This window comes from Myotis daubentonii, chromosome 15 (genome assembly GCF_963259705.1).
Source record: "Myotis daubentonii chromosome 15, mMyoDau2.1, whole genome shotgun sequence".
Lineage (NCBI taxonomy): Eukaryota > Metazoa > Chordata > Mammalia > Chiroptera > Vespertilionidae > Myotis > Myotis daubentonii.
Window position 1 is genome coordinate 3451331 of NC_081854.1, and position 13173 is coordinate 3464503.

At 51.8% G+C, this 13173-nt stretch overlaps 3 protein-coding genes and 1 pseudogene across 4 annotated transcripts in view; 3 read left to right on the forward strand and 1 right to left on the reverse strand.

Annotated features, from left to right (window-relative positions):
• LOC132216518 (leukocyte immunoglobulin-like receptor subfamily B member 3) overlaps window positions 1–13173 on the forward strand; it is a 114394-nt gene that overhangs the window by 94446 nt on the left and 6775 nt on the right. The gene's annotated exons all lie outside the window — the stretch shown is intronic.
• LOC132216527 (leukocyte immunoglobulin-like receptor subfamily A member 6) overlaps window positions 1–13173 on the forward strand; it is a 38352-nt gene that overhangs the window by 23764 nt on the left and 1415 nt on the right. The window lies entirely within an intron of this gene.
• Window positions 2530–6474, reverse strand: LOC132217158 (epidermal growth factor receptor substrate 15-like; annotated as a pseudogene).
• On the forward strand, window positions 8994–12591 carry LOC132217159 (leukocyte immunoglobulin-like receptor subfamily A member 6). The gene is made up of 7 exons (XM_059667262.1): window positions 8994–9129; window positions 9688–9744; window positions 10110–10259; window positions 10406–10693; window positions 10839–11141; window positions 11351–11647; window positions 11902–12591. Exons 1-7 carry the CDS (start codon window positions 8994–8996, stop codon window positions 12216–12218), a joined length of 1548 nt encoding a protein of 515 aa, XP_059523245.1. The 3' UTR covers window positions 12219–12591.

Below are 13173 nucleotides of genomic sequence, written 5' to 3' on the forward strand. Positions count from 1 at the left end.
TATAGCAAATAGGGAAACAAATTGACATGATTTCCTACTTTGGTGCTCACTCAATAATGAAATTAGGGGGATTTTCTCTGACTTAAAGTTTGAGCCAGAAGTGTGGACGTCCTTGATTATGACCTTTGTTGTACTTGGAGATAAAGCAAAAGCTCACACCATTAGCATCCACATGCCCACATTTCTCATTGGGTAAATATATCTACCACTGTAGGTATTCATTTGTATAACTGTAGAATAAATGAGCTAAACCCTAGCTGGCTTGGCTCAATGGGTAGAGTGTCAGCCTATGGACTGATAGGTCCCAGGTTCGATATTGGTCAAGGGGACATGCCAGGGTTGCAGGCTTTATATCTAATAGGGGGTGTGCAGAAAGCAGCCAATCAATGATTCTCTCTCATCATTGATGTTTATATCTATCTCTCCCTCTCCCTTCCTCTCTGAAATCAATAAAAAAAATATATATTTAAGAAATAAATAAATGAGTTAATAGAAGAATCAATAGATGAACAATTCAAGATGAGGATAAAAATACGGACCCCAGAGAGGAAGGGCCTGAGCGGGGCGGGGTGAAGGAGACCCAGCCCAGACTTTCACCCCTTCGTGCTCCTTAGATGCAGGAGCTCCTGACACCACACCCTCCTCCAAGGACCCTGGGTCCCCAGCTGTTGAGAACATGGGAACTCTCAGCTATAGGGGAATAAGCTCATGGCATCTTGAGTCTCAGGCTGAATACAGAGCACACATCTCTTAGTTATTTCTAAATTTTTATCATATCTTCTCTCATCCTCAGTTCTTGGGCACAGCTCTTAGAAGGTGATTCAGAGCAGGTGCTGGTTCAGACATCAGTGGGATGCTGATGTGAAGGGGAGGTGGGAGCCCAGGGAAGAAACCAGAATCCCAGAGGTTTGGGTCTGCCCTGACCTCTCAGACTTTTTTACCCAAAATTCTTATTTTCCCATCCCCAAGACTACACAGTGGAGAATCTCATCCGGATGGGCGTGGCTGGCTTGGTCTTGGTGGTGCTCGCGGTGCTGCTATTTCAGGCTCAAAACGACACCAGGAGGGCCCGAGATGCAGCCAGGATGTGAACACAGAAAGAACAGTGCACCGTTCAGAGTGGGGGAGCCTTGGAGCTCATCTGATGACCCTAGGAGGTGCTGAAAGAGAATTTGGACCATAATTGGGGAAACTGTCTGCTGAGAACATCCAGGGGAGAAGATGTGGTAGGCGAGGTTTGGGTACAGGAGAACGTGGACCATGTCCCTGTAGAGGGCACCCCCGCCATCCACATGGGTGCTCTCCCTCCCTCCCTGACCTCGCTCACTCTCCTCCACTGCCCTTCTGTTCTCACCCTGTGTGTGAGGGTCCATCCCACATGGCTGGTTTGGGTTCACATCTATACACCCCTTCATGCTGGGCCACATCCATCCCAACACAATGTGGTATATTCATAACCTTGGGATTGTTTCTTTATTTTATTTTTACTTTTTTACCTATGTTTTTATTGATTTTAGAGAGAGAGGAAGGGAGAGGGATAGAGAGATAGAAACACTGAGGATAGAAAAACATCAGCTGCCTCCTGCATGCCCCTTTTGGGGATGGAACCCACACCCAGGCATGTGCCCTGACCAGGAAAGAGTGACATCCTGGTTCATAGGTCAATGTTCAACCACTGAGCCACACTGGCTGGCTTGTGGGATTATTTTTAAACCAAGAAGAACAACATAAACAAACAAAAAAAGTCCTGATACCTGCTCCACGTGGTCCAGCCCATTGCACATCTCCACCCTCCTACCACCTCCATGCGGCTTCTTCTTTGTATCCTTACCTGGAACCTTCTGTTCACCTAGATTCCAGGTGGTTCTGAATGCTGTTTGCTCTGTAGTTTAGTTGTGATGTCACTGTGGCCATGGGAGGATTTCAGTACTTCCTTTAGTTCCTCTGCTATCTTGGGCAGAAGTCGTAATATTTTGATAATAAATAAGTAAATTTGAATTGTTGCCATCATTTTTTTAAATATATTTTATTGATTTTTTACAGAGGAAGGGAGAGGGATAGAGAGTTAGAAACATGGATGAGAGAGAAACATGGATCAGCTGCCTCTTGCACACCCCCTACTGGGGATGTGTTCACAACCAAGGTACATGCCTTTGACCAGAATCGAACCTGGGACCTTTCAGTCCGCAGGCCGACGCTCTATCCACTGAGCCAAACCAGTTACAACTGTTGCCATCATTTTATTCAAGTAATGCATAAGGTTCGTTTTAAGTAGCTTTTTAAAATATTTCCAGAACAGTTTCTTTTTTAATTGTAATGATTTATTTTTAAGAGTGGGTCCCCTTGGTATAACAAGATTTTAAGAATCATGATAACATCAACTAATATTTTTGAGTGCTTATGGTATGACAGGCACTGTTCTAAATGTATTACCTCTATTAACTCACTCAGTCTACACAACAATGAGATCAGATTACATAGATATAGATTTTCAAATTGACTCAGATTTATTTGTTTTATACATTTACATCAATCAGTTTGGAAGTTATGCATGCATTTCCAATAGGAATAGTTACCACCATTGTTAATATTGGTAAATGGGTCTGTATCCAAATCAGTAGCTGCAACAACATCCAATCCGCCAGGAGCAATAGGGTCACTGTGCCCCAGTGTTTCTAACAAAGGGGCACTGCTGATGCCGGCTGCATTGAAAGGCTCAACACCAGTCCTGGCCACAGGGTCAGGAGAAGATCACCTGACAAAGCTGTCCGATGTACATGGATCTGAACCCTTGAAGGACCACCTCCAAATACACCAATTTCCCCAAAAGGATCATCCTTGAAAGGATCACTGCCAACAAGAAAATCAAATTGGAAACAAATCCAAGTCTACATGTATCTGCACCTGGATCTGCCAGTGACCTTGATTCTACAGTAAAAGGATCTTCTTTAGAGTATCTTTCACTGTTATATTCAGAACAAATTTTTCATTGGCAGCTGTGGTCACCACTCTATTCCCATCAGGCATCACTCCATTCCCATCATTCACCCCTCCATTCCATCAGCCATCACTCCATTCGCATCAGTCCCCACTCCTTTCCCATCAGTCACACTAGGAGGCAGCATGTCAGGAGCACTTCTTCCTCAGACTCCAGGCTGCTCTGGCCTTAGGGTCTCATGCAGGTTGGCTGGTTCTCTGCTGCCTGTGCTGAGGGTGCAATAATCTGTACCGCCTTTTACCAGGATGCTGTGGGGCTGCTGCTCCAATTTCCTTTTTAAAAAATGTATCTTTATTGTTGAAAGTATTACAGATGTCCCCTTTTTTTCTCCATTGATCCTGTCCACTCTACACCTGTCCTTCCCAGGCCTTCACCACACTATTGTCTGTGTCCATGCATATAAATTCTGTCCCAAACCATCCACTCACTCCAGGCTTCCCTCTGAAAGTTATCAGTCTGTTCTATGCATCCATGTCTCTGGATCTATTTTATTCATCAGTTTATTTTGTTTATTAGATTCTGTATCTGAGTGAGACCATGTGATACTTATCTTTAACTGGTTTATTTGCCTCCAGGTCCCTCCATGCTGTCTCAAAGGGCAAGAGATCCTTCTTTTTACAGCTGCACAGTATCCCATCATGTAAATGTGCCACAGCTATTTTTCATCCACTCATCTACTGTTGGGCACTTGGGCTGTTTCCAGATCTTAGTAAACGGTGCTGCTATGAACACTGTTCTTTCAGATTAGTCTTTAGAGTTCCTTAGGATATATTCCTAGAAGTGGGATCACTGAGTCAAATGGAAGTTCCATTTTTCATTTTTTGAGGAAACTCCATACTGTTTTCCACAGTGGCTGCACCAGTTTGCATTCCCACCAGCCATGTACTAGGACTCCCCATTCTCCAATCCTTACCAAAACCTTTTCTTTGTTGATTGGTTGATGGTGCCATTCTGACAGGGGAGGTGATACCTCATTGTCATTTCAATTTGCATCTCTCTGAGGATCAGTGACTGCACCAATTGTGCTCTTTCATTTCCATCTGTGTCATTTGCATTGAATTGATTTCCTGCTGTGAACCCTGCAGGTGTCCCTGAGGAGGTCCCAGCTGGTCCTTCCCTGACTCCATACTCTCCTCCAATCTTGCTGTTCCTTCTGTAGGCCACTCCCCTCTTCCCTAGTTTGGCCAGCTCTTCCTCAGAAGTGGAGATCTGCAACTCTTGACTAGTTCCTTCAGCTTCCAGGGATGTGACCAGCTGGGCCTCCTCAGTACATTTCCCTCAGACTTCACTGAGTTGCTCCTGCAGCTGGGCTTCCTGCTCATCCAGCCCATTAAGGAGACCCTGTCCTGGCTGTGTCTGGGCCTGTAGTTGTTGAAGATTAACATTTGCCCTTTGAAGTTCAGCCTGAAGACCCTGAACCTCACCGTTCTCTGTTGAAAAGTATATCTCTCGCCCAGCTGGAATGGCTCTGTTGGTTGAGCATTAGCCTGTGCACCGAAAGGTTGCTGGTTCAACTCCAGGTCAGGACACACACCTGGGTTTTGGGTTCAATCCCTGATCTGGGTACATGCAGAAGGCAACTGAACAATGCTTCTCTTTCACATCCATGTTTCTCTGTCTCCCTCTCTCCTTCCTCTCTCTAAGCATGTCCTCAGGTGAGAATTTTTTTAAAATAGAGTACCTTCTGTGGACAAAAGGGGCCACATACCTGACAAGCTCAGGGGAGGCCTGCATGGCAGTCTTGCAAACTCCGAGACCTAAAGTAACCACAAAGGATGGTCTGAAACTAAACCATAAAAGCAGTTATGGTGGGCAGTTACGTCCTAGGCCAGTATCTTCACTGACAAGGTCAACCTTTACCTTAACTGAGCCTATCTGTCTTTTTGCATCTATGATAACATACCCTTGAAATGTCTGGGTAACTTGAAACTCCCCTTTTTCTGGAGCCCCTAGGGCACAACCAAATGTGCTGGGTCCCAGGACAGAGACCACAAATTCCTTCATTATCATGTTAATTGTTCCTGCACCCACCTAAGTGTGTGTCCATCATTTTACTTTTTATCCAATCCCAGGGGTTAACCTGCTTTGCTTATCCCTCCTCCTTAATCTATCACCAATGAATTTCATGTAACCCACCCATATTCCTCCTTTGATTGCAATGTATAAATATTGATGTAACCTCGCCCTTCTCGGGAACATTATCTCAATTCGTTGAGGTTCTGCTTCAAGGCATATGTCAACAATTTGGCTCAAATAAACTCACAAAAAACCTTTACAGGTTTCAATGTTTTTTTTTATATTAACACTTCTCCTAAAGCTCCTCTTGTACATTACTCTTGTCCCTCTTTAGATCAACAGTGTCATTGTTCAGGGGATCTAGCAGCTTCCTGGTGGTGGAAGCATCTCAGGATCAAAAATATGAGGAGGATCAATGCCCTTTATTATCTTCTCATTGATTGGGTGAAAAGACAAAGCAAACATATCCTTTGAAAGCTTCTCACAGGGTCACATAGCACCCATAGGTAGGCTAGTCAGGTAGAAGCTAACCCTGTCTCCAGGAAGATCTCACAAACTTCCAATCTAGACAAAAACTCCTCCATGTCCCCATCAGTTTCCAGGAAGATGCCATCCTCTTCAGCTTTCTCTGCAGGGGATCCAGCCCACGTTTTCCTCTGAGCAGGTGCACAAGGCTGGAGGCCAGGACATGGGCACAGGTGCTTGCTCCAATGTGCCCTTTACCAAGCACATGGCACCTGAAGACTCAGCTCCATGAGCATTGCCCCAGGGCCAACACCACTCAGCTCCCAAAGGCTTCCAAGGGCAGCCACAGGCAGCTTCTAGATTACCAACACTGGCTTCCCTTTATCACAGACAGAAATACACATACGGGGCTTAAAAAAATCAAAAATGGCACCATGTCTGGCCTTGTCTTCAGATTTTACAGCCCATGGGACCCCATTGCAGAGGTCCCGCTGTCCAGCAAGGCACTATGGATGTGGTGAAGTGTTGGTGGAGGAACAGCCAGGTTCAAGCTCCTCAAGGACACCTGCAATGCATTCTGGGTACATGCACAAGACACAGAGCAATGAACAATTCCCGTTTGCTCAGAACAACTTTGCCCTCTGGGTCAGCGAAATCCCTAACCTTTCCCAGTGTCAGATCTGGGGGCCTGACATGTTCAGGAAAGCAGCAGCACCAGCAGCCAGTTCCCTCAGGGATGGGCCACACCCTCCTGTCTGTAGCATTTTCCACATGAAGGGGTCCCACTTGATGACTGTGTCAGGGAGAGCTGGGCGGGCACAGCCATGGTGCCCCCATCCTGCAGGGGAGGGGAAGGATGGACAGGCAGGCAGGGGCAGGGCAGGGAGGAAGGGGAGGGTGCATGGGAGGCAATCCCTTCCCTCCTCTCACCCCCTGGGATTTCCCTTTCCTGTCAATTCCTGTTGGACGGTCCCCTCCCACACGCCTGCTTCTCCACAGAGAGTCCCTCCCAGGGCGTGTCCTGATGTTCAGGACGCAAAAAGGTGGGTAGTGGGATCTGCCCTGCCCTGTGGCATCCACTCTCCCTTAGTTGGCATCTGACTGTGATGTGCCCAGCAGGGCCCACGCCAAGGTGAGCCTCACACTCACACCTGAACAGACGCCCATGCCCGGCTAGAATGGATTTAATTTATTTCACACACACACATAGGAGACCTGGCTCAGTGCTGACCATGGGCTGAGTCCGTGGGTAGAGAGACCCCAGTGCCCATATCCACACCATGTGGAGGGTCAACACTGCTCCAACTTTCACCCTGAGTCCATTCCCCTCCCTGTGTGTGGTCACCCTGGGTCCCTCTCTTGCCCACACAGAGGTGGGAAACTCCACACTGAAGATTTCTGGCTGCACCCAGGCACAGTAGCCACTCAAGGTTGGACCCCATTGTCTCTTCTGCTTCCCTCTTCATCTGGGGAACTTGCACTTCCCTTTTGGGCACTGAGGATGGCCACATGTTTCCGAAACAGTGTGCACAGCCTTTCTCAGCATCAGGAGCAGATGGGGATTTGTACGTGGGTATAGCAATCATCCAATTCTTGTGGAGTTCTGAACAACACCACTCAGGGCTCACCTCACAGGCTTAGTCAGGTGTGGAAATAAACCAGGATGGCTCCCTCCAGGTCCCCGCGGCACCAACCCCATAACCACTCTAAGGAGTTGGGTTCTTTACAACGTGCTGCATGAGAGGAAACTGAGACCCAAGAGATGGTACGTAGAGGGTGAAGGTCTAATACCTAATGGACAAGGGAGGACTATTTAAATAAGAATCAGCCCAGCCGGCATGGCTCAGGGGTTATGCGTCATTCTATGAACCAGGAGGTCGAGGTTTGATTCTCTGTGAAGGCACCGGGCTCAATCCCCCCGTGTGTAGTAAGCAGGAAGCAGATGGTCAGTTGTTCTCTCTCATCATGGGTGTTTATATCTCTCTCTACCTCTCCCTTTCTCTCTGTAATCAATAAAAATATATATTGAAAATAAAAATAAATAAGAATTCGATTTGTGCCCCAAATCGGAGCAATAACACACTTATTGTCACTGACTGTGAAGACAGGCGCCCAGGACGAGGAGGAGAGATCTGCCTGAGGAACAAGGCACTGAGGGGAGGAGTGACTCAGAGGCGAGTTCCCGCCCTGATGGGGAGGATGCTGTTGCAAGAAAGGGGAGTGGCCAGGGGCTGGGATAGGAAGAGAACCACACTCTGGGGCCAGAGGGGGAGGCCTGTTTCTTCCCTTTATTTCCCTGCAGTTGCCACTGTGCTCATTGTCACAGGGACATCGCCCTGAGCTGCACAGTTGGAGGGTGAGCCTGTCCCTGCTGATCTGAGCTCTGCAGGCCACAGGGACCCACATCTTCCTGAAGCGTCTCCAGGACCCGGGTGGCACTGTCCATGGTGAGGACCCCAGGGAGGTGCTGATGGACAGGCTGAGGAGGAAGGAGACCCCCTGGGGGAGGCTCTGACAGGGTCACCTACCTTCAAAGGCGTCTCAGGAGGCCCCCGGTCTATTTCCTGATCCATCATGGAAATGAGAACCTAACATCTGGGAGACACTGTTCCCCTTCCTGTGGGGCTGCTGAGGTGACAACCCTGAGGCACGGACGGCCAGCCTCCCGGTGCCACACCCTGTATCTCTCCATCCTGATGGCACTTTGGTCTCCTCCATCAACAGCCGGAATGAGACAAAGAGACACCATGACCCCCACCCTCAGGGCCATGCTCTGCCCTGGTGCGATGTGAGCATTTATTTTCCAAGACGGCCTCTGGAATAAATAGAAAATCTGAAGCACTGTGGAACCAGTCAAAATGTCATCTGAAAAGTGAAATCATCGCACACAATTAACTCCAGGCCCACCCAGTACGCAGCGAGGTCATCCGAACAATCCCGGGACATTGGGCACTGGTGTCGTAAACCCTGTGGCAGAGCAAACGCATTTAGAGAGGCGAGACGAACATCTGAGAGGGATGTTTCTAGTCAAAATGCACACTTAGGGTTTCAACCTATAATTAGATGCAGAAAAGTTTTAAAACTGGAAGAAGAGCCGGGCCACGATGGCTCAGAGGCTGAGCGTCGACCTATGAACCAGGAGGTTGTGGTTCAATTCGCAGTCAGAGCACGTGCCTGGGTTGGGGGCTCGATCCCCAGTGTGGGGCGTGCAGGAGGCAGCCATCAGTGATTCTCCCTCATCATTAATGTTTCTCTCTCTCTCCGTCTACCTTCCTCTCTGAAATCAATAAAGATATATATATATATTTTTTAAACTTGTTGGGGGGGGGGAAGGAAGAAAAAAAGTATGAATGGCACTCGTGCAGCTGGCCGTGTGGCCCACAGGAAGTAGGACTGCTATGAAAACAAATAAGTGTGGAAGCTGTGGTTCGGACCAGCTCTGTCGGTTTCAGGCGGGGTCTGGGGACCGGAGGGAGCTCACAGCTGCCCTTAAACCTGAAGGTGTGTGCGGGAGATGGAACTGAACTCTGTCCGGGCAAGAGATGTGCTCCGAGTACAAAGCAAAGCAACACAGGGACTCCTGGTGGCAAAGCGCACAAATCCAGAGCCACCTGGGGAGAGGGAAGTTCTGCTGGTGGAAACAGTGGACGGTTCATGCCAAATTCCAGAGCAACCATCCTGCTAAGACCATTGGGAACTGAATGCGTGTAGTGCTGTAACCCTCAGGAGTTAAAGTCACTGAAGAGTAAGTAAATAAGAGTGGGTGTTCTCTTGTAAAAAAAAAAAAAAAATGAAAACACCTGATCAAGACATTACTGCTCACTTCAAACAGGAAGCAGGAGGGGCCAAAGTATTTTAAAAAGGGAATTTTCCTTAACAAACCAAAGCTCTAGACCAAATCACATCTTCTTACTGTCTAGGACAAGCCATGGTCCCAGGGGGACAGCGCTGCCCCAGGAATGAGGGCCCCTGAGGGGGAAAAGGACCCTGAGGCGTGTTCCCAGGAAGGAGGGGCTGGAGGCCGTGGCTGAGAAAAAGGGAAGTTCATGAAGAAACATGTGATAGAAAGAAAACCCAGATTCTGGGGCCACAGAAGGGACCCGTTTCCTTCCCTTATTTCCCTGCATTTCCCTCTGTGCTCGTTGTCACATCGCCCTGAGCTGCACAGGGAGCGGGTGAGCATGTCTCTGCTGGTCTGGGCTCTGCAGCCACAGGGACCTACGTCTTCCTGAAGCTTTTCCAGGGCCCGGGTGGCGCTGTCCATGGTGAGGACCACAGGGAGGTGCTGATGGACGGGCTGAGGAGGAGGAAGACCCCGTGGGGGAGGCTCTGACAGGGAAGGATGTGCCCTGGGTCACCTCACCTGCAAGGGGTCTCTCAGGAGGCTCCGGGTCTATTTCCTGCTTCACCATGAAAATGAAAGCCAGGCTGCTAGAGAGGCTGTGCCCTCCCCTATAGGCTGGTGACATAACAACCCTGTGACAGGCAGGAGGGGCCTCCAAGTGACCACCACCCGTGCATCTGTCTGTCTATCCTACTGGCACCGTGGCCTCCTCCATCCGCTCAGCTGAGGCCTCCGGGAGAAGATGCCATGACCCCCACTCTCAAGGCCCTGCTCTGCCTTGGTGAGATGGGAGGGGGAGGGGAACCCTGGTCTGTCAGGACCCCAGGACTGAGGAGGCTCATGGGGAGGAGGGTGCTGCTCAGGGTTCAGGGCAAATCTCTCACAGGGACTCTCTTCCAGGGCTGAGTGTGGGCCTCAGGACCCCAGTGCAGGCAGGTGAGTCTCCCCAGGTGTCCCAGGTCCCACTCCTCACTGAGGACAAGGACCACCCACCAGACAGCAGGGGCAGGATCTGACGGTCAGGGGGGAATCTGGGACTGAGGGTCTGAATGTCCTGTGACCCAGCCTCTGATTCCTTCCAGGAACCCTCCCCAAGCCCACCCTCTGGGCTGAGCCCGGCCCTGTGATCTCCTGGGGGAGCCCCGTGACCATCTGGTGTCAGGGGATTCCAGGGGCTGAGGAGTACCGTCTGGAGAAAGAGGGAAGCCCAGCACCATGGAAAAGACAGAAGCCACAGGAGCCCGGGGACAGGGCCAAGGTCTTTATCACACACGTGACAGAGCATGATGCAGGGAGATATCAATGTCACTACCTCAGCTCCAAAAACTGGTCAGAGCGCAGTGACCCCCTGGAGCTGGTGATGGTGAATGGTGAGAGGACACACAGGGGTCCCAGCCTCAGGCCCTGCCCTCAGGAAGGGGGTCTGCTCTCAGGGTGTCTCCCTCTCACAGCCCAGCCCTGGGGGACATGAGGGAGGTATCAGTCCATTTAACACGCTGCCTCCTCCTCTCCTAGGATCCTCCAGCAAACCCAGCCTCTCAGCCCTGCCCAGCCATGTGGTGACCTCAGGAGGGAACGTGACCCTCCAGTGTGGTTCAGGGCAGGGATTTGACAGGTTCCTTCTGACTAAGGAAGGAGATCACAGGCTCTACAGGACCCTGGACTCACAGCCACAGCCCAGTGGGCAGGTCCAGGCTCTGTTCCCTGTGGGCCCCGTGACTCCCAGCCACAGGTGGATGTTCAGATGCTATGGCTGTTACAGGGACAGCCCCCAGGTGTGCTCACCACTTAGTGACCCCCTGGAGCTCCTGGTCCCAGGTGAGTCCTGTTATTGCCCCATCCATGGATTGAGGGACCAGATACATTATCGGCATCTTTCTGGGAGGAGACACCCCTATGAGGGGGTGAGGGGAGCACAGGGGCTCCTGGCCTAGGGACACAGAGAGACAGTGAGACATGGGGACCAGCCCAAGAGAAGGGAGTTTATGGGAGGAGCAGCCCCTGTAACTCATGTCTGCTCTCCCCAGGTGAGTCTGGGAAGCCCTCCCTCCTGACCCAGCAGGGCCCCATCGTGGCCTCTGGACAGAGCCTGACCCTCCAGTGTCGCTCTGATGGCGGCTATGACAGATTCGCTCTGCACAAGGAGGGGGGACGGGACCTCCCCCAGAGCCTTGTCCTGCAGCCCCAGGCTGGGCTCTCTCAGGCCCACGTTCCCCTGGACATTACCAATGGCTCCCACGGGGGCCGGTACAGATGCTACAGTGGATACAGGCTCTCCTCTGAGTGGTCGGCCCCCAGTGACCCCCTGGACATCCTGGTGGCAGGTGAGGAGCAAGTGGGTTCAGTCACGGACCAGACTGAACAGGCTCTGCTGGGGTCTCAGGGGGTGAGGCCAGAATGACAGTGCAGGGCCCAGGGAGGGAGAGAGACAGAGAGAGACGGTGGGTGGGAGGGGAGATGGAGAAACCCAGAGAGACAGAGACAGACAGAGAGGAGGGTCCTCAGAGAGAGACCTGGTGACTCTCAGGGCAGAACAAGGTGGGCGGGCAGCCCTCACCCTCCCTCCCTCTCTCTCTAGGACACCTGCCTGACAGACCCTCCCTCTCGGTGCAGCCAGGCCCCAGGGTGGCCTCAGGAGTGAACGTGACCCTGCTGTGTCAGTCACAGAGACCGAGGGAGACTTTCCTTCTGTCCAAGGAGGGGGCAGCCAACCCCCCGCTTCGTCTGAGATCAGAGCACCGAGCTGGGCAGTACCAGGCGGAGTTCTCCATGAGCCCTGTGGCCTCAGCCCACGGGGGCACCTACAGGTGCTACAGCTCACACAGCTCCTCCCCCTTCCTGCTGTCACTCCCCAGTGAGCCCCTGGAGCTCCTGGTCTCAGGTGAGGGCCCCTGACCCTGTCTGCTGAGCTGTCAGCTCAGGGTCCGGTCCCCAGAACAATCATGGGCTGAAAGGGAGGGAGGGGCTGTAGGGATGGTCACCCAGAGGAGATCTGCCCCTCAGAGACCCCCTATTCCCTCTCCACCCCTCCCCCTCACCTGGTCCAGAAGGTGCCAGGTGGGCGGTGGGAGGGACTTTGTGAGGACTCTGTGTGAGGGGGGCTCCAGGGTCAGCCCTAGACTCTCACTCTCTTCTTGTCCTTCCCAGACCCCCTGGGACCCAGCCCCCCTCCCACATGGTCCCCTTTGCTCAGAGGGAGAGAGCTCCCCTGGGCAGTTCTGAGACTGAGGGTCTAATGCCGCCCATGCGCTAAGGGCAGGCGGTCTCCTAAGGCTGCTGGGGGCTGGGGACAGATTTCAGGGAACCACCAGCCCCAGGTGCTCTGAGGATCGGTCTCCCCCACCCAGGGAGTCAGACCCACAGACAGGGAAGTGGGGGTCTCTGTTGGGAGGTGGTGGGTGCCTCCATGGGACGGGGCTGAGCCATGTGATGGTTCTGGATCCTCTGAAGTCTCTCACTTGGACATGCCCTTCCCCTGCCTGGGCTTCCATGTCTGCTCATGTTAAAAAAGTGAATCATGGCCCAGAGCTTACATTTCTTGTTGGTTCTGGCCCTGACCTCCTGGGAGAGGGGCCTCACAGGGAAGCCCCTAGGAGCCCGTTCCCTCTGTCTCTTTGACGATGCCACTGTACAGGGAGGGACAGGAAGGACAAGAGTCCGGGCACCCAGTCCTCCCCCTCAGCTCAGGCTCAGCTCAGAGGAGGGAACAGGGTGGATCAGCCCTGGCTCAGCTCCTGGCTCTGCTGCTCCTGCTGTGGGGCTGGGCGGTCCCTTCTCTCCTCTGAGTGTCGGGTTCCTGTCTGCTCATCCCTGGTCCCATCCTGCTCACAGGCTGCTGGGAGATGAGGTG